The sequence below is a fragment of the Hoplias malabaricus genome, chromosome 8 (assembly GCF_029633855.1).
Source record: "Hoplias malabaricus isolate fHopMal1 chromosome 8, fHopMal1.hap1, whole genome shotgun sequence".
Classification (NCBI taxonomy): domain Eukaryota; kingdom Metazoa; phylum Chordata; class Actinopteri; order Characiformes; family Erythrinidae; genus Hoplias; species Hoplias malabaricus.
Window position 1 is genome coordinate 41,459,315 of NC_089807.1, and position 19,974 is coordinate 41,479,288.

The window sequence follows — 19,974 nt, forward strand, 5'->3', positions numbered from 1 at the left end:
AACGCTTATCAGCCGAAGGAGAAATGGGGTGTGTAAGCTGGAGCTCTGAGACCCCTGCGTGCGCCGATACGTCGTAATGTCACACATCAAAGTGCTGGGGTGTTATCAGGGGCTTGTGCAATGCAATGAGAGAGGACTGGGAGCAATTATGGGGAGCTGGCAGGGGTTCTGGCACTTTCACTCTTGCTGTCTCTCTCTCTCTCTCTCTCTCACTTGCATTCTTTGGACTGAGAGGCAGTGAGTCACTACCTTAGGAAAATAGCATCTCTGTGTATCAGTGTAAACAGTTAGCAGGCTTGGTGGGAGCTCCTAGTAGCCTCTAGCGCTCACCTAAAATGACATCTGATGATGAGATTCATCTGAAAACAGGTTTTTAACCTCTTTGGGGTGGAATCAAAGACAGTCGACCTATAACTTCGATAGACAACTAGAGAGAACCCTCTGTTTTAACAGTGTTCTACATCATATTAAATATTATGCACATTTAACTTTTTATTCTTTTTGATATTGAATTAATAAATAATTACACAAAGTCTGTCTTGGAAATGACCCCCTATTTGCGTTCTAGGGCACTGTTGAGTTTGTCGCCCATTTTTCTCTGAGTCTCTGGATTGTAAATTCAAATGAGAGCATGATGTTGACGGCACTAGGATCCTCCAGAGTGTGCTTCTAATTTATAGCTCACTACAAACTATACACTCCTTCACTTTATAGCACAATACTTCAGGAGGGATTTGGGAGCCATTTTGTTAACAGCCAGCATTAATACAAGGCTAGGCTGTGGTAGAGTATTCCAGAGGCCCTCTGTTTCTCAAATTATTGATGTTTGTTGCTTTCAAAATGAGAGTTTACTTAGTAATAAATTACATACGTACTTAAAGGCAGGAGCTGATTTTGGGGAAGTGCTGTTCTCTCTGGTTTGTTTACGTTCATAAGCTCTGCGTATTTTATGTTGGAACCGTGTTGTTTGTACTTGACTGAAGTCATAACTTGTCTCTAAGTTTTTATTCACTGCTTGAATTGGCTCAAAACCCTCTGTATATAACATGATATTGATATATTAGCACTGTGCCAAAGTGTTAGGCACCGGAGAGTTAGAGATTTAAAAGCTATTTATCTGAGCAGTAAGTGTTTATTTGCTAAAAAACTAAAACAAACAACAAATAACGCCCCTCATTAGAATAAACCCAGTCACATTACTCCAGTGTGATCCTCTGTGTGTGAATGGGTCCAAATCTCTCTTCGTGGAGTCTGTATTATTTGAGGTGATCATCCAGTGCCTAGTTTTAGTGGTGAATAAATAATGATTTTAAATAACGTGTGCGGTTGATTTAACAAATTCATGCAAATTAAGGAGAATCCGAACAAATCATTGTTCTTCAAACTTTTAGACAAGTCTTTTAGTCTTTATACCAGCCCCACACTCACTGAGAAGGCATTCGTTTAAATATATAATCAATATCTTAGGGGCTGTATATATACACATTGTGCAAGAGATTTACTTGTGTACGCACACTTTTGCTGGATGTAGTGTGTAGTCATTAATGCTGAGGGATTTCCACACTGAAAGCACAGCGTCCCCTCGGGAGCCATTTACATTTAGCATATGGAAAGTGGACACGCATACAACCCCCCAGCCATGCAAATGTGGATCAGACAATGGTGGCGAAGGGCAGAACTCCTGAGGAGCCTGTAGCGAGGAACGAGACACAGCTTTAATATTTTCCATATGAGCCTGCACAGAGCCATCCGGCCACAGGAGAGATGCGAGCGCTGATTTCTTCTGCGCAGGGCTGTGGGGGTCCTCAGCGGCATAACAGCGTTAAAGACATACGCTCCAAATTATCCAGGCTTATAGATCTTCTTTGGGACACCTTGCCATTTAAACGGACTCATCTGTTTCGGGTTATGCAAGGTGTAAGCGCACATGTTCGTCATCAGATGTGTAGTCTGCCACCTTGCATAGCCTCGGTCGTGAGTTCTTTTCTTTATATTTCTACCTTTGTAGGAATGTGTTGTCTTATTAAGCCACTGAGTGTGTGGTAATTGGAAACACATTGAGATTTTCGCCCACGTGTAGCCCACAGCTGAACCGTTGTGTGGCGACGCTGGAAATTTGTTTTATTTCATGGTGCTGAGCGGTGACGCCTGTTTTTCTGGGCTGATGAGCTGAAATGTTTATTCATGTTCAGGTTTTATTTAAAAATGGGTTTAATGCACTTGATACGCACTGCACAGTGTAATACAGCAATGTCAGGGCGCCGTTGCTGTTCTTATTGATGTTGTTGTTGTTGCCATAGCTACTAGGGTTGCTTTGGAATTCTGGTAATTTCATTTTTTTGGCCAGAACAGTTATTAAAATTATAAAATCGCCAATAAACAAAGCTAAAGTGGCAAATACCAATAAAAATGGTAAAAAAGTGGCAAACTATTTAGAAACATTATCATTTATTTAGTTTGTTATTTATTTATTTATTTCTTAAGTGTCTTAGATTCAGAACGACTGAGTAAATCTTTGCAGATATATTAGTAAAGGCTGCAGTTGTGATATGACTTGCTATAAATTAAAATATGATGATTTAAAGAGGTTAAAGGAACGCTAGGTAAGATTTGGTCTTTTTCCCATCTGTTGCAGTGAGCAATTCACTCATACAGCACTCTCCAGAAATCAAAAAGGATGGGGATTGGGGAAGTGGGTATTTTCTTACCCTCCTTCAAAAGTTACATAGTTCAGTTTCTGCAGTGCTGAGCCCAGAATAGCATAGACAGAGGCTCCATTCTTTCTATAACAGGTCAGCTGAGCACCACCATGAATCTGAAGCTGTAAAATGCAGGTAAAACCTATTGTCCCTTTAAAGTCTAAACAGTTAGTTGGTTTAGATTAAAATAATAATAATAATAATTTAAAAATGTATAAAACCCCACAGAAATGGCTCATTTGCATATTGCTACCTTCATTGACCTCAGTGTTGCCAGGAGACATGTCACGATAATGATCAACCAATAGCATACTCCAGCAGCTCCGGCCTCAATCCTGTGTAAAACTCATCATTTCTTCAAAAGCTTTTATAATGTGACGCCTCGTGACTGCCTGCTCCACACCGGTCATACATCACCCACTGACGGAGGTGCTGAGTGTGAGCTTGGGACTGGACGGAGAGGACGGAAGAGAGAAGAGAAAGTTACACAAGAAGACAGCCTTTCTTTAGAAGTCTGGCTCTCGTTCTGCCCTGGGTCATGCCAACTGCCCCTGATCTTTGCCCCCAGAGCAGAGGGAGATTAATGAGATCGAACCTGTAACTCGAGCCGTTGCATCCGACCCCGTTCTCCTCAGGGTGTGAACCTTTCTCATTCACACGAGACTCAGCCGTAGAGTGAGGCAGTTGTGTAATTATGTAGTAATATGTTTTTACTTTGTTTCTAGGACGATTCATCTACTCAGTGTTGTACCAACAAAGCAGTGTAACCCATGCTCCATCCTGTTCACTCACTTCCATCAGGAAACGCTCCACCTTTTCTTTATTATTTCTCCTTCTTTCTTTTTTTACTGGAAGGAGCAATCAGCCTGTTTGCTCTCGGTGGAGCTTCTCATGGCTCCCATCTTTGCCGATATTATGGATATTAAAGCAAGGACTCATAATGCCTTCTGTGTGGAAGCCCCAGTGGCTTATGGTCTGAGTGTTATCTATATGTCCCAGTGTCACAAACCTCAGGATTAGTAACTACAACACACTGTTTGTGCTGGTCTGTGATGTCACAAATTGGGTAGGAGTTGGACTGTGGACAGCTCTCATTGTTTTACTAATATCTGATCCATTTTATCAGGTTTATTAGTATCCAAACAGCAGAAAAAAATAAGTGCTCTTTTCCTATTGCTTTAAATTGATGTACTGACATTTCTTATGAATCCTCAATTCATTATTCTTCATAAACGCATTTATAACTTATAGATAACCACTTATAATTCCTGTTATTACCTGCATACCATTTTATATAAAACAAGAGAGTATGAAATTACATCGCCAGATTACAATATACAATATATCTGTTGATAATAACATTAATTACATTTTTATAACGTTACCAGAATGGAACAATCCATTCTACAGTTCCCTCGTGTCTTAAGTATTCCCTTAAAACATATTTAAATCTGACTACACCATGTCTTATGAAGGGTAACGCATGTGTAAGTACACGAGCAGTTATTATGTAAGCAATCTAAGACCATATCAGTGCATTTATAAGAGTATAGTTTTCATAGGAAGAGTTACCATAAATTTTCGTTTCATGAGAGAAATCCGAGTGCTTGTTTTGCACGTCAGCACTGTCTTTACCTATAGAAGAACTCATAGCTCAAACTTTAGCTCCCATCCCCCTTGTGTGCAGCCCCCTTCCCCGAGCAAACGCCATGATTAATCGTACATACTTAAATATTCATTACCGCAAAGTTGTCACCTCAGCTTTCTCTCTGTACTTTTCTCTGAATTCCACTCAGAGACTCCCCTTGGACTCCCATTAAATCACAGCATTGCCGTCTAACTGGGGGTCCACAGAAGTGTTGGTGTTTTCTGCTCATTTTTATTGGCTGAGACGAATGAAGTCTTGGTGTTATACAGCAGCCTGTGGAATACCCGGAGCACATTTCAGTGGGATGGTGGAGACTTGCGGTTCTACGGCTGCTGTAAGGAAATGTAGTAGACGAATGATATTTTTTTTAATGTTCACTGCTGTAAAATGGAATGACAAAGATAGCAAAACCTATTTGAGCTTCATAATTAAATTACGGTAATGAAAAATAGGTGCTGAAGAGCCTGGAGGCATGGGGGTGTTGCATATAGTACAAGTCCAAATACAGACTCCATTTGTAATCATTTTAATTTTTTAATTCTACTTGTCTGAATGATGATGGTACGCCGTGTCCTTGTCGCAGTCCCAAGGGGTGTTTTTGGACTTTGAGAAGAAACGAGAGCACCTGGAAGAAACCCAGACAGACACCGAGAGAACACACCACACTCCTCACGGATAGTGACTCGAAGCAAAGCTGGGGCTGTGTGTCATTAAAACTACTTGTGCCCGTGCTGTGCCCTTGTTAAAAATTAAATAAGTCAGTCCTTCAATGATCAGTCTTTGTGTTGTGACACTGTTGTTTTCACAAAACCATGCTGTAAAGACATGCTGCAGGTGAAATCTCTCAGCACTGTTTCTGTATTTGCAACGTATAAATGCGCTGTGCAGAATTTGTGGCCTTTACTTCAATCCTTACCAGATGTTGAGAACCACGTTCTCATCTGTCGGTTCCACGCCATGCAAATGGATAAGGCAGCTTCCTCTATTCAAAGCGATCTCAGACATGATGTCAGACAGCTTTGCTCTGAGCAGAAGCGACTGATGCTTCATGTTGACTCCACTGCCCGAAGACAAGAGCTAAAACCTCAGCCTCGCACTGAAGACAGGAGCAATCACTGTCTTTTCTTCTTGTTTTCTTCTGTTTGAGAAGAAGCCAGAGTAAAGTTTTTTTTGGTGGTAGCTGCTGCTCTTGCTGTACTGTAGTTTGCCGGCTGTTGGAGTTGGAGGACAGCACAGAAAGGATGGATGATGATAGAGATAAGACTTTGGGTCTGGGCCCAGGGCGTGGACATGTAAAGGACAGTAACTCAAGTTTTAACATTCTGACCTGGTTCAGTGTAAACTCTAGTGCTGGAGTTTTCCTTTCGTTTTCCTGCCCTAATCACCCCTGATTCAGCTCATGAAAGACTTTTCTGTTCAGTGCAGTGACCTTACAGCATTGGAATATCACATGGGTACAACATACTGTATCATAATGGTTTCTCAGACCTTTCACATCATGCACATATTCACAGTGATTATACATTGGTATACCCTCATTTGTCTCTCATAGATTTATCCATATACATAGACACTCTGATGTCTTCTGTGTAACATGTAACAAGTTGATGGAGTTGAATGGGAATCAGAACACCCAATTTGTTCCACTTTTCCACTGCATGGGACATATTCGGCTTGACCCTACTCAGCTCTACTCTCTGTTTGGTCCCTGGTCCTTTCGTTATTTTCCACTACCACAGCTAACCCCAGGAATGTAGTTAGTGACGTCTCAAAATCCCGTCTCTAAGGGGAACAGTGGGCTTTGGAAACCACAACAACGGTGGTGGTAACGTTAAGCGGTGTTTACTCATGGTGTATTGGCGTGTTGTTGTTGTTTGGGACTGAACACAGCTCCATCATCAGTTCAGACAGATCAGTAGAGTTTGTTCCTTCCTTGTTGCAGCGTCCAGCTCTCGCTGGATTCTTTCGTCGGCCACCGATCCAAGGAGCGTTCGAACCTCTTCAGACCACGGCGTAATTTCACGAGCTGTCGTCGTGAGTCGGATAAAAACAAACGTGATCTCTGCTGCAGCTGGAGATTTTACCGATGGAAAGTTGGTGCTGGATGTCTGCATTTTGTCATGATTGACATATCCCCCTTTGGCAGTCAACGATGGTTTAATCCCTACTCAGCTCGGTTGGAATTTGCCTAGTGGAAAAGCCAAATAGAGACAAGTTGATTAGAGTAGGTACCATACAGTGGAAAAACACCACTAGACTCTAGAAGTTGAAACTCCACTTTGGCATTTGGGCACTAAACAGTTAATGGCTGTTGACTTTGAAATTTCCCTCTGAAGCCATTTTAAAATATGACATAAATAAATAAAATAGAGAGAGAATGGCTGACCACAGCATTCAACTACACAGTGAAGTTATGTTCATTTTTACAGCTCACTGTAAATCATAATGTAGAAATAAACAAACACAGTTTGTGTGGATTGAGTGATGTCTCTGGGAGGTAGCCTCTGTACAGATTTGGGTGGCTATTGAAGATCCTCTAAGCTTTGGTGTAAAACTAAGGAAGCAACATTTGAACATAGGCCTGAAACAATGGAACTTTTTGGAATTGAAATAAAAATATCTTTAAATCTACTAAATAAATAAAACATAAATAACCTACAAACGCTAGCAAATACAACAGGAAACACTGTGGTCAGCAAACATCAGGTCCACGTAAGTGTTAAGTGCAGAAGCGTGGATAGTTTAAATTCTGTATGAAATCGCCAGCTTTTTAATTTGGCAAATGAACCCAGCAGGGGGTCAAGGAACACAAGGCTTCTCCTGATGCTGCTGTGATCTCCCTGTGGGAAATTCCTCCTCCCCTGTCAGACAGGCCTTTCTCTCTGACTGAAAGTGACTTGGCAGCTCCGGCCTGGGTTGTTGTTGTTCTGAGGGACAGCGAGAGCCTGTGATAGCATCACTCCCTCTGCCTCTGCTACTAAATCTGCTCCTCCGAGCCCACTGTTGACAGACCCTGCTGAGGCCGGCCAAACCGACATGTTTTGCTTTCAGCGAGGACGTAGCAAAGAGGGGGGTTTTTATATTTTTCACAAGCCATAAAAAAACGCACCGCCGATGCCAAATAACCAGAGTTTGAGTTCTAAGAGTGTGAAGTTTTAATCGGAATATCTGAGCAGCTTTTGTTTATTCACTCGCAAAAATGAGGTCCTCTGAGGACTCTTTTGAAGTGGATGTTTTGTTGTGCTGTCTTTATCTTGGAGAGGACTTAGGCTGACGGGTTAACCTGCTTTAAAACCAGGTTCACAGCTTGAACTTTGCCTCCAGAGAGCTGATGATAATCCAGCATCAAAGGACTCAACTCTGGCCCTCGCTGAATGGAAAGAAAGCACAGGGAACTGAAAAGCTTCATTTTCATGGGGGGATTTTTGGGGGTTTTCTTCCTTTATTCTCTATTCCCTGCTACCGTCTGTCTCATGGTTAATCACTCATTTCCTCTGCAGATGTCATGTGGCGAATAAAACATGCCCGAAGAACCAGAGCTGGAGCAATGGCTTATGCAGATGTGTGCCTCTGCCCGACACACTCTTCCCCCAACATCACTCGGGTAAGAGCTGCTACACATGTTTATGACCCACCGGAGTGTATTCGTGTGTCTGTGTGCTACTTTCACCACACTTCACACACACCGTCAGAGGCTCTGTATCTGTTTTGTTTGCGCATGAAACAACCGCACTTTCATTCATTCATTTATTCATTAAAACAATGTATTTTTAGTGGTTTCAGGGAAATACAATTTCACTTGTGTTAATCACAATGACAATGACTTGTGTGTGTGTTTGTGTGTGAGATTTAAACCATAAAAATTATAATCTACATTCTGAAGTCAACAGTAGCTATGCTGTGTTTACAGCGCCTTAAACCACTAGGTTCTTTCCAACGAGCGAATTATGGGAGGAAGTAGTGGCCCAGTTTGGTAAAATGATTAATTTGCATTAAAAAATTAATTAATTAATTATCTGTAACCCTAATTCAGTTCAGGGTCGCAGTGGATCCAGAGCCTACCTGGAATCATTGGGCACAAGGCGGGAATACACCCTGGAGGGGGCGCTAGTCCTTCACAGGGCAACACAGACACACACAAACACACATTCACTCACACACTCGGACACTTTTGTGTCGCCAATCCATCTACCAACGTGTGTTTTTGGACTGTGGGAGGAAACCGGAGCACCCGGAGGAAACCCACGCAGACACAGGGAGAACACACCACACTCCTCACAGACAGTCACCCGGAGGAAACCCACGCAGACACAGGGAGAACACAACACACTCCTCACAGACAGTCACCCGGAGGAAACCCACGCAGACAGAGGGAGAACACACCACACTCCTCACAGACTGTCACCCGGAGGAAACCCACGTAGACACAGGGAGAGCACACCACACTCCTCACAGACTGTCACCCGGAGGAAACCCATGTAGACACAGGGAGAACACACCACACTCCTCACAGACTGTCACCCAGAGGAAACCCACGTAGACACAGGGAGAACACACCACACTCCTCACAGACTGTCACCTGGAGGAAACCCACGTAGACACGGAGAACACACCACACTCCTCACAGACAGTCACCCGGAGGAAACCCACGCAGACAGAGGGAGAACACACCACACTCCTCACAGACAGTCACTCGGAGGAAACCCACGCAGACACAGGGAGAACACACCACACTCCTCACAGACAGTCACCCAGAGGAAACCCACACAGACACAGGGAGAACACACCACACTCCTCACAGACTGTCACTCGGAGGAAACCCACGTAGACACAGGGAGAACACACCACACTCCTCACAGATAGTCACCCGGAGCAGGAATCGAACCCACAACCTCCAGGCCCCTGGAGCTGTGTGACCGCGACACACTAAACTGCTGCCCCACTGTGCCACCCGCATTGAAAAATAAACATATTAAAGTTTCCAGATTAGTCACATGCGTAAACACATCAACTCTGAAAGCACTGATAATCTTTCATTAATGTAGTGGGTGTTCAGTTGCTTCTGATGTGTTCAGTTGCATCCCAGGAGTCCCAGTTTGGCATTCCAGGTTCACATTACCAGGATGAAGTTCCTTCATGTGAATCAGGACTGTGTGAACATGTCAAATCAGATTTGAATCAGTTTCATATATGACCCCAGATCGGATACATATATGATTTATGGGCGTGCGACATGTGACATGCGAATGTGAATGGTCAGATTGGATTCCATGCATTTTTCTGCCTTAACGCTTGTGCTTAATGTTGTCAGCTCAGCCAGCACCAGCAGCGCCGCAAAACAAGTGCTCTTCACAGATTACAGAACAAAAACTACTACACCCAAACAGGAAACTAGAGGGACAAGCAGATGTGAAGCATATACCTGAATATAAACCGTTATAATCTGAAATACAGTGCACTGCCTGAGTGGTTAAACCTTTACTTTGTGACCCGTACTGTGCACTACGTAGGGTGTAGGGAGATGTTTGGGATTTCACAGATCTCTTGTGCAGCAGTAAACGCTGGCTGGAATTTTTTGGTTTCTCTTCCTAATCATGTGAAGTCAATAGCCAATAGAAGTAGGCTAGGTTTTGGCCAAACAGATTGTTCTTCTATGTCGAGCCTACCCAGTAAACATTTACCCGTTGATTCAACGTTGAAATAACGTAATGACTGCCGTCTAATCAACGTTCTCTTAAGGTTGAAAATGAAAGTTGAAAAGACGTCCAAACGCAGACATTGAAAAGACGATTATTAGACGTATTTTGGACGTCCATTGACGTTATTAATTGGTCCCAAAATAAATTACTCGTATAAAACACATTTTGGACGTCCACAGACGTTATCGATTGGTCACCACTTAACTAACTTATTAAGATGGATTTTGGATGTCCTTTTCTCCCAGGGGTGCCTTCCCCTGGACCCTGCTTGACAATAATGAGGATCAGGGTTATTCACAGGCTGTTTATATCTGGGCCCAGGGGTCAACAAGTTATGTGTTAAATGTGTGTCGCATACATAGCCCCCACCTCCCGGACATGGAAAAAGTTCTTTCCACTATCAGCCCTGCAGATCCCATCTGAGAAAAACATCGGAATTGATGAATGAGGCGTATAATGGGAACGCAATCGTAATAGGAACTTTTAATTACTATAACGTTTGGCTTTAAACGTTCCTTTAAAAGTGTTCCTAAAACCGAACGTACGCCTAGTGGCCTTTAGACTTGAAATTAAACGTAGACTCTCTGAATTTTCTGCAGTAATTTATATGTCTTATAAAAATATGTCACACAAAGTGAGTGTACTATGTGGCTTCAGCTCTGAGCTCCAGTATGTTTCAAAGTCATGGCCACAAAACACAAACATGTCAGCTAATGCCCGAGGGACGTGACTGTGTGTAGTCTGGGTCAACAAACCAGACCTAAAATAATATCTTAAAAGGCCGAATTCCTGCCCATCCAGACTGATGCTTTAGGAAGCATAATATTTAGCAAACCCTCTAACCCAGCAGTAAACCCACACAAGGCTCACTATTGTGACGGCAAGACACTCCAGCTGCTGCCCTGGGTTTTGCGTACCCTGTTCCTCACTCCGCAAAACAACATCACCCAAAGACCTCTCTCAGAGTCAGCACTCACTCTCTCTCATCTCTGTATGTGTCTTTTTGTCCAACTCTCTCGCTTCATTTCCACATGTCTCTCTCCATTTCTCTCCCAGTTTCTGCTGCTCTCTCCCTGTCCATGACCTCTGTCCCGGGTCATGTTTACAGTATCGATCGAGGGGTATTTAAGAGAAGCAGATGTATTTCTCCACTTCATGTTAAACACTTTTGACAGGTCAGATCTTATACATATGCAAGCGCATGAGGTACGTAAACCCCTGGTTAGAACGGAGTCAGAGGTCAATGAGTAACACTGGACAAGCCGAAAGCCGTCCTCTCTGTGTCATTCGTTGCGTTTATTGATGTTGTTTGGAAAATGGTACACTACATATCTACAGTTTATAATTATATTATATAATTAATTCATTTATATTTTTATTGATTTATATTATGGGGGCGGGGGGGGGGGGGGGGGGTTGGTGCAGCAGGTAGTGTCACAGTCACACAGCTCCAGGGACATGAAGGTTGTGGGTTTGATTCCTGCTCCGGGTGACTGTCTCTGAGGAGTGTGGTGTGTTCTCCCTGTGTCTGCGTGGGTTTCCTCCTGGTGACTGTCTGTGAGGAGTGTGGTGTGTTCTCCCTGTGTCTGCGTGGGTTTCCTCCGGGTGACTGTCTGTGAGGAGTTGGTGTGTTCTCCCTGTGTCTGTGTGGGTTTCCTCCGGGTGATCTGGTGTCCTCCCACAGTCCAAAAACACACGTTGGTAGGTGGATTGGCGACTCAAAAGTGTCCGTAGGTGTGAGTGTGTGAGTGAATGTGTGTGTCGCCCTGTGAAGGACTGGCGCCCCCTCCAGGGTGTATTCCCAACTTGCGCCCAATGATTCCAGGTAGGCTCTGGACCCACCATGACCCTGAACTGGATAAGGGTTACAGATAATGAATGAATGAATGATTTATATTATTATAAATATTTAAGAAGTTTTATGATGAATGTAAAGACAGTATACTACAACTGTAACTTTTAATGAACGTTTACTGTGTTTTACTGTGTTTCATAACGTTTAATTATCAACAAAGGTACTTGCTGTACATTCATAAATTAAAAAAACAATATTTAACCATTTACTGCTGTTCTACTGTGCATTTACACAAGTTAATGACTAAGCAAAAGTGAAAAGTTACTTTTATCAACAGAACATTCCATTATAATCATCCTGAGCATGAGGGTGAAATTAATCCTCATCAAAACCCAGTCGCCTCAGGAGCAAGATCTTGGCCTTGACGCCGTGATTAGACTCATACGATAGCATCATATTCCTGGCTCATTCTTTGTGTGAGAGGCCTGACACTACACAGACTGAAACATACTCCATACAATAGCCGGGTCTCTCTGGCTGTACATTACCCGCCCAGTGAGGTCAGTTTATCCTAAGTTCTAATGGACAGCAGTATCACTCATCCATCATCGTCGAGGTTTTGCAGTATCCATGTGAGTGTACTCGTAAATATGATGGTGGATACTCCCTTAGCTCTTCAGACTGAGCTGGTAAAGGGGGGTACAATGGTGGAGATACACACACCTCAGACAGAGAGAGAGAGAGAGAGAGAGAGAGAGAGAGAGAGAGAGAGAGAGAGAGAGAGCAGGAAGTGTTCATGGGGGCTTTTCCTGGGTCATATTCATTAATCACATCTCTATCTCTCTGTTTCTATCCTGATATTTACCATTTAATTTATTTGCTTATAGAAGAATGTATCTGGAATCACAGTCCGAAATAAATAAATAAATAAATAAACAAACAAACAAACAAACAAAAAAATTTGAATCTCAGAAATGGTCATTTAAAGGAGAGGTTAAAAAAAATCTGATGCTACTCCAGCCTCAGCACTACAGAAATGCACTATATAACTTTTGGAAGAGGGTAGGATACAGAGGCGATTGCTCTAAGACTGCAAGGGAAGCTCAGCTTCCCCTAAAATGTAAAAAAATAAGTGATATAATATATTCTGTTGTGTGTACATGTCATTGAATAAATATGCACTACAACGCGCTCAACTTTTGTTCAGATTCAGCTTCAGAAACCGAGCACAGAGTTCAATAGCGAAGCAGCGAAGTGCAGCGAAACGAGACGAGTCATTGGATAAATGCTGGGCTTTGTCCCGCCCATCGGACGCTCAGCTTCTGCATGATGATTGGATGATCTGTCTGAGGCTGAATCCCTTTTTGATTGACAGCGAAATGAGCGAATCAGCGATCCTTTGGTGTAAAGATCCGTGGGAGAATTACATTTTCATTCTGTTTTGAGTTGAACCGGACACTTTCTTAATCCTCTTAGCAGCATTTTCTTTGTTAAAAACGACTAGCAACAAATCGAGCTTCTGTTTCTGGTGGGTTTTTTGTAGCTGCTTGTGTTTGGAGACTGCCTTCTATCACTCTTTCTGACTTCTATCGCAGTTTCTGTCCAGCGGGTGCTGCTGAGCCCCTCCACCGTCACAAAGCACTCACAGGCGGACACACTTCACATGGGCCAAGGCCGTTTAAGCCTAGCTCTGCTGGCCATTGAGAGGACACTAGTCAAGTCCCTGGAAAAGACGCCTTGTTGGTACGACAGGGTCACAGATCATTTTCTTGAAAAGGAACGGAGGGTAGAATTTACGCATAAATAAACCTACACATTTTATGTTGTAGGCCGAAATTGAGCTTCCCCTCCTTGAAAGACCAGCATCTGCCACTGGTAGGATACCACCCCTCCACTTTGATTTCAGGACAGTGCTGTAAAACTGAATTATACTCTGCAAATGTAGGGGGAGCCCAAGAGCAAAATTACCAAATGTGCTACATATTTTAATGTAACAAGATCATTATTGGTTCGTTTGCTTTGAAATATTCACAAATAAGGGGCAGTTTTTAATTAAATTTTATTACAAAGGAAATCAAATAATTGGAGATAGAATGTTTTGTTTCTACAGAATCAGACAATAGTTCTGTAACGACTTAAACATGGGTCTGTAAATGTGCTGCTTTCTGTGGGTCCATATGCTGCTGGGTTGCACTTGTGGCACTTGGATGAAGTGTCTCATATCATTAAAAACATAGTGTAAGATTGTACTTATCAAAGTCTGTTATGAATTTCACTTCCGAATCCCAGTATTTAGGTGAACTGTGGTGAAGCCCCACCAGTCTGTTTCTCTTTCAGAGCCATTTAAAATAACAAAACTCCTTCTTCTAATACAGCCTCCATTGTAATGTGTGTAACTGCGATTTGGAGCTGGTCCCGTAACTGAGCTGTTTGATGTTGTTTGTAATGAGCTGTTATTTGCCTGAGACTGTATTGGTGTTATGTTACGCTAAATACAGTGCTGTGTAAAAGTCAGCGTTTAACGTCCTGTCAGAACAGCCTTCAGCATTTTAACCTATCAATTTTTTCAGAGTCAGAACATGAACAGAAAACCAATAGCTCAGCGGCTAAACACACTCCCCCTCCCTTTGCCTTTGTCACAGCGTCCAATCTTTTTAAGAGAAATCAGTCGGAATACTTTCCACTCTGCTGCAGTTCTGTCATTAAATTTGGTCACATGTTCTTCCCCTCACAATCACAATAAAACATTTGCTCTAATCTGTTTCTCATCACAGTACTTTACTCCACGTCTCACGTGTTCTTTGTTATTTGTTTGTTTCACGTTCTCGTCTTTTCAGACCCGTATTGTTGTCATTTCACGGTGGAAGGATGGACACAATAGTCAGATAGTAGCAGATTTGATTTCACATAGTTATAAGGCAGAAATATGTTTGAAATTGTTGATAATCTTTTAATCTGAATTTTCCTTTAGCCTTTCAAGAGGGAGAATTATCAAGTTTGCAGGGAGTTAGTTTTGAGCAGTCATGGGCATTTGAAGTGTAACAGGCTTTAGGAGAAAACACCTGTAACTCACTGCTTTATTCATTCATTCATTCATTCATTCATTATCTTTAACTGCTGATCACAGATAGTGAACTCTCTGAACACAGAGAGAACACACCGCACTCCTCACAGACAGTCACCCGGAGGAAACCCACACAGACACAGGGAGAACACACCACACTCCTCACAGACAGTCACCTGGAGGAAACCCACGCAGACACAGAGAGAACACACCGCACTCCTCACAGACAGTCACCCGGAGGAAACCCACAGACCCAGGGAGAACACACCACACTCCTCACAGACAGTCACCCGGAGGAAACCCACGCAGACACAGGGAGAACACACCACACTCCTCACAGACAGTCACCCGGAGGAAACCAACGCAGACACAGGGAGAACACACCACACTCCTCACAGACAGTCATCCGGAGGAAACCCACACAGACACAGGGAGAACACACCACACACCTCACAGACAGTCACCCAGAGGAAACCCACGCAGACACAGAGAGAACACACCACACTCCTCACAGACAGTCACCCGGAGGAAACCCACGCAGACACAGGGAGAACACACCACACTCCTCACAGACAGTCACCCGGAGGAAACCCACGCAGACACAGGGAGAACACACCACACTCCTTACAGACAGTCACCCGGAGGAAACCAACACAGACACAGGGAGAACACACCACACTCCTCACAGACAGTCACCCGGAGCGGGAATCGAACCCACAACCTGTGACCGCGACACTACCTGCTGCGCCACCGTGCCGCCCAAAATAAATAACAACTTAATTTAAAATGAAATAATTGGAAGTATGGTGTGTGAATATGTAGAGACCCACCACGACCCTGAACTGGGTAAGAATTACAGACAATGAATGAATGAATGAATGAATGAATGAAGTATGGTCTCTGATTTTTACACAGTACTGAACTACAGTGTTCACATAAAAACATGGTCCGCTTTTTCTGACCCTCTGAATGTGGTGTAACAGTCAAAACTGTCGTCGGTTTACGATCCCAAAAGTAATGACATATCTCAAGCGGGATTAGATTCGCTCCGAGACGTTTGCCCTTTTGCAAACAAGGGCCAGGCTGTTTAAATAGTGGTTCCTCTCTCAAACCAGACCGACATGGTTCTCTGCCAAAATAAAAGCCCAGTAGAGCCTATTATTTACAACAATACTGGGCAGTCCCTGCGAGAACCTCAGATCATTTAAAACCTCGCTACGAAAATAGTTTGTGCCCATGGATACCACACAATCCTGAGATCAAGGTGGAAAACAAACTTGCGTAACAGTTTATTCAGGCTCCTTGTTTCAGGAAACAGAGCATGCTCAGTTTAGTCTGGCCTTCACACATTCGGGCCATTACCAGAAGGGTGAAGTCAAGGTCTTTTAAGTGTCACCACTATAATGTGATTTTAAGTGCAGTTCTTCTGCGTCCAAGTCCTTTCACTGTTTTATGTACGTTTACAAAATAGATTTGAGATTGCGTGGAGATGGCTGTCGTTCTTGGTCCATCTCCAAGTTTAAAAGACAACCATCTGTTTGGAGGATGAGAGGACACTACGTCTTGGCAGCCATTTTTACCCAGTTTGTCATGTCTGACAAAAAACAAGTCCTGGACATTGTTATGCAAACAGGGCTTTGGAAGATTACCCAATATTTTCAGAAACCTTCGTAACTTAAAAATAGATGAACTCTTCAGAATAAATCATCTCCTCCAATGTTAACTCAACATCTTTCTCTCTCTCTGTTTCTCCCCTCCAAGATTCCTTCGATCAGGAGTGCGGGCCGAACAAAGAGCTGGACGAGAACACGTGTCAGTGCGTGTGCCGGAAGGACGTGAGGACGGCCGGCTGTGGGCCGAGGCGATACCTGGACAAGAACACCTGCCAGTGCGCCTGTAAAACACAGCCGTCGTCCTGTGGTCCCCATCAAACCTTCAACAAGGACACCTGCCAGTGCGCCTGCACCAGAGAGTGTCCCAGCACTCACCCGCTCAACCGCACCAAGTGTGCGTGTGAGTGCACAGAGTCGCCCAACAAGTGCTTCCTCAGGGGAAGGAGGTTCCAGGCGGCCACGTGCAGGTAAGGGTTAAAGTCGGCGAGGCACCGACTCATAAACAGTTTTCTTCGTACACGGCCCTGGAGGCAGTGGACGCATTCTGAATTTCGTTATGACCCTGGGGTCAGTTCAGTGAATTAACAATACACACACACACACATGCTAACGAGGTTACAAACAGGATCTACACTGGAGTAGGTCTTTAACCCTTTGGGGTCTAAGGACATTTTCGCAATTTTCTGAAATTCGTATTTAAAGTACTTGTATTATAAAATATCGCCCACATGTTTTATATCAAAACGTTCAGAACAATCTCACCTCTCTCGTTAAGAGAGGCCCATGTGACCTACAGCATCTTATGAAGAGATAATCGGTCTCTTGTGAAAAACATCCCTTTACTCGTGTGGACGAATTGTTTTGGTGATTAGAATAGTTTTATCAGAATCTTAAACACAAACGAATCCACCAGTTAGATGCGACGAGAGGCAGAGGAGGCGTGTCTCAGGCTTATTCATGGGCTGGTAACTCGGGATGTACAGTATCACGTACAGTGGTGATAACGTGATCGATAGAGCAGTGTCTGCACATTCACAGAGTGTTTGAACTGTATTTCTGCGCTGTGCTATCGCTAAGATATTAATAGAAACATCGTGAATGGTCGAATTTCTTCGGCCCCAGAGGGATAAGAAGGAAATGCACCGAATTGTTTGGCAACATCTTTCCGAACAACAACTCAACGGCCAGCAAATGTCAAACAAAATAGTTTCAAAGCAACGAAAGTCGTCTGTTGGAGCCAGAAAAGATGCTGTGGTTGGACTTATTCAGCACCGTTTGCTCCGGCTGCTAAATATAGCTAACCACCGTGGGTTTGAGACCGAATGCTGACTGAGACTGGTTTCAAACATCACGCTGCCACTCGGATCCCGAGCGACTGAAACACAGATTTCAGCTTGGTCTTTTGACTGCGTTCAACAGTGGGTCGATTTCTTTTTCACTTCTGTTGTTGTCTGAGCTGTCGTCTTGTGGAAAATGTGTCAAGGGTAAATGGAAATACTCTTGAGGCAGATAAGAGAGGCGTTAGCGGACCTGAGAACTCACAGATCTGCAAACAGTGCAAACAGATTGGACAGATCTGTTATATCATAGCAAGGGCTCTCATGCAGGAATGGAAACACATTGTCTGTGTTTTTGTTTGACAGTGCTGACATTCATTGTGTACCATGTGATGTGATGTCATTAAGTTGTCCACATAGAAATCAAGCTTAATTCTGCTCAACATCAACAAAGTTTTTTGTTTTTTTTTGTATTTACACTGCTCCATTGAAATCTGGCTGTTCTGGAACTGTCTACAGTACTGTGTAATAGTGTTACCACCTGAGAAAATGAGATTTAAAAGCTGTTTATCTGTGCTTTAAAATGAAAAAAAAATTATTCATCCTTTTTTTTTCATTCATTGTCTATAAGCTTTATGCAGTTCAGGGTCGCGGCGGGTCAGGAGCCTACCTAGAATTACTGGGCGCAAGGCAGGAACACACCCTGCAGGGGCCACCAGTCCTTCACAGGGCAACACACACTCACACATTCACTCACACGCTCACGGATACTTTTGAGTCACCAATCCATTTACAATCGTGTGTTTTTGGACTGTGGGAGGAAACCGGAGCAACCGGAGGAAACCCACACGGACACAGGGAGAACACACCACACTTCTCACAGACAGTCACCCGGAGGAAACCCACGCAGACACAGGGAGAACACACCACACTCCTCACAGACAGTCACCCGGAGGAAACCCACGCGGACACAGAGAGAACACACCACACTCCTCACAGACAGTCACCCGGAGGAAACCCACGCAGACACAGAGAGAACACACCACACTCCTCACAGACAGTTACCCGGAGGAAACCCACGCAGACACAGGGAGAACACACCACACTCCTCACAGATAGTAACCCGGAGGAAACCCACGCGGACACAGGGAGAACACACCACACTCCTCACAGACAGTCACCTGGAGCGGGACTCGAACCCACAACCTCCAGGTCCCTGGAGCTGTGATTGAGACACTACCTTCTGCACCATTGAGAATATTAATTATATTAAAATTAAAATAATAATCTTAGATGCAGAGACTCAGCTGTAATTGAGCAATGTAACTCTCTCTCTCTCTCTCTCAGTTGCTACAGACTGCCGTGTCACGTGGACCCACGGAGGCGGAGGTGTGAGGAGGGCTTTTTCTTCAGCGAGGACGTGTGTCACTGCATCCCCAAGTACTGGAGGAGACTGGATTAAACCTTGTTAACAGAGCAGAGACGCTGACGTAACGGAGCGGCCCTCAGGGTCCCTGCTGCTAAATTGACTCCCTTTCGCTGGTCACAGAGCCCAGCTGGAGTAGAGATGCGTTAACGGGGGACTCGCAATAAATAAAAGGACGTGTGATTGTAACCCCACCGACGGGACGAGAGGAGCGAGCTTTCTTGGAACTCGATCACCACGAGAGATTTTAAAAGGCTGGAGCCGTTTAATTTTCTACGTCTTTTTAAATGATTTGTTTACTCAGTATTTGTCAGATATTGATTATATAATTTATTGCCACTAAATGTGTTTGAAACTTCTCTGTTCATAGCGATTTCGAATCTTTGCAAAGGAAATACACTGTGATCCATATTTTTGTATCATGCAAAGTCCCGTAAAAATAAAATATAATGTTGTATTATATATTGTTAACTTATTTACGTGAGCTAGTCTATCATACCGAGAGTAGCGCAGATAACGAGAGATCGGTTCCAGTGCATTCGGCCACGGCCTGGAGCTAGAACTGTACGTGCATATCACACACGGTACGCTGTCTGACGTCTTATCGACAGCGCCGTTCATCTCGTAGAAACACAGAGGGAGTTGCGTCCAGCGTTTCTTGTAAACACCCGCGGCGATGACGTGTGCCAGACCTCTGTGACCTGCAAGATGTCCGTTTCAAGGACATTCCTTTTGAGGACCAGCAGGATCATA

The 19,974-nt window shown here is 43.7% G+C and overlaps 1 protein-coding gene across 1 annotated transcript in view; it reads left to right on the top strand.

The window, feature by feature from the left end:
* Window positions 1–19,974, top strand: part of vegfc (vascular endothelial growth factor c) — a 58,570-nt gene that overhangs the window by 38,068 nt on the left and 528 nt on the right. The window contains exons 5-7 of the mRNA XM_066678385.1: window positions 7,848–7,951; window positions 16,667–16,985; window positions 19,143–19,974. The exon at window positions 19,143–19,974 is cut by the window's right edge and continues 528 nt beyond it. Coding sequence (XP_066534482.1) covers window positions 7,848–7,951; window positions 16,667–16,985; window positions 19,143–19,257 — 538 coding nt within the window. The 3' untranslated portion in view covers window positions 19,258–19,974. The remainder of the gene's footprint in view (window positions 1–7,847; window positions 7,952–16,666; window positions 16,986–19,142) is intronic.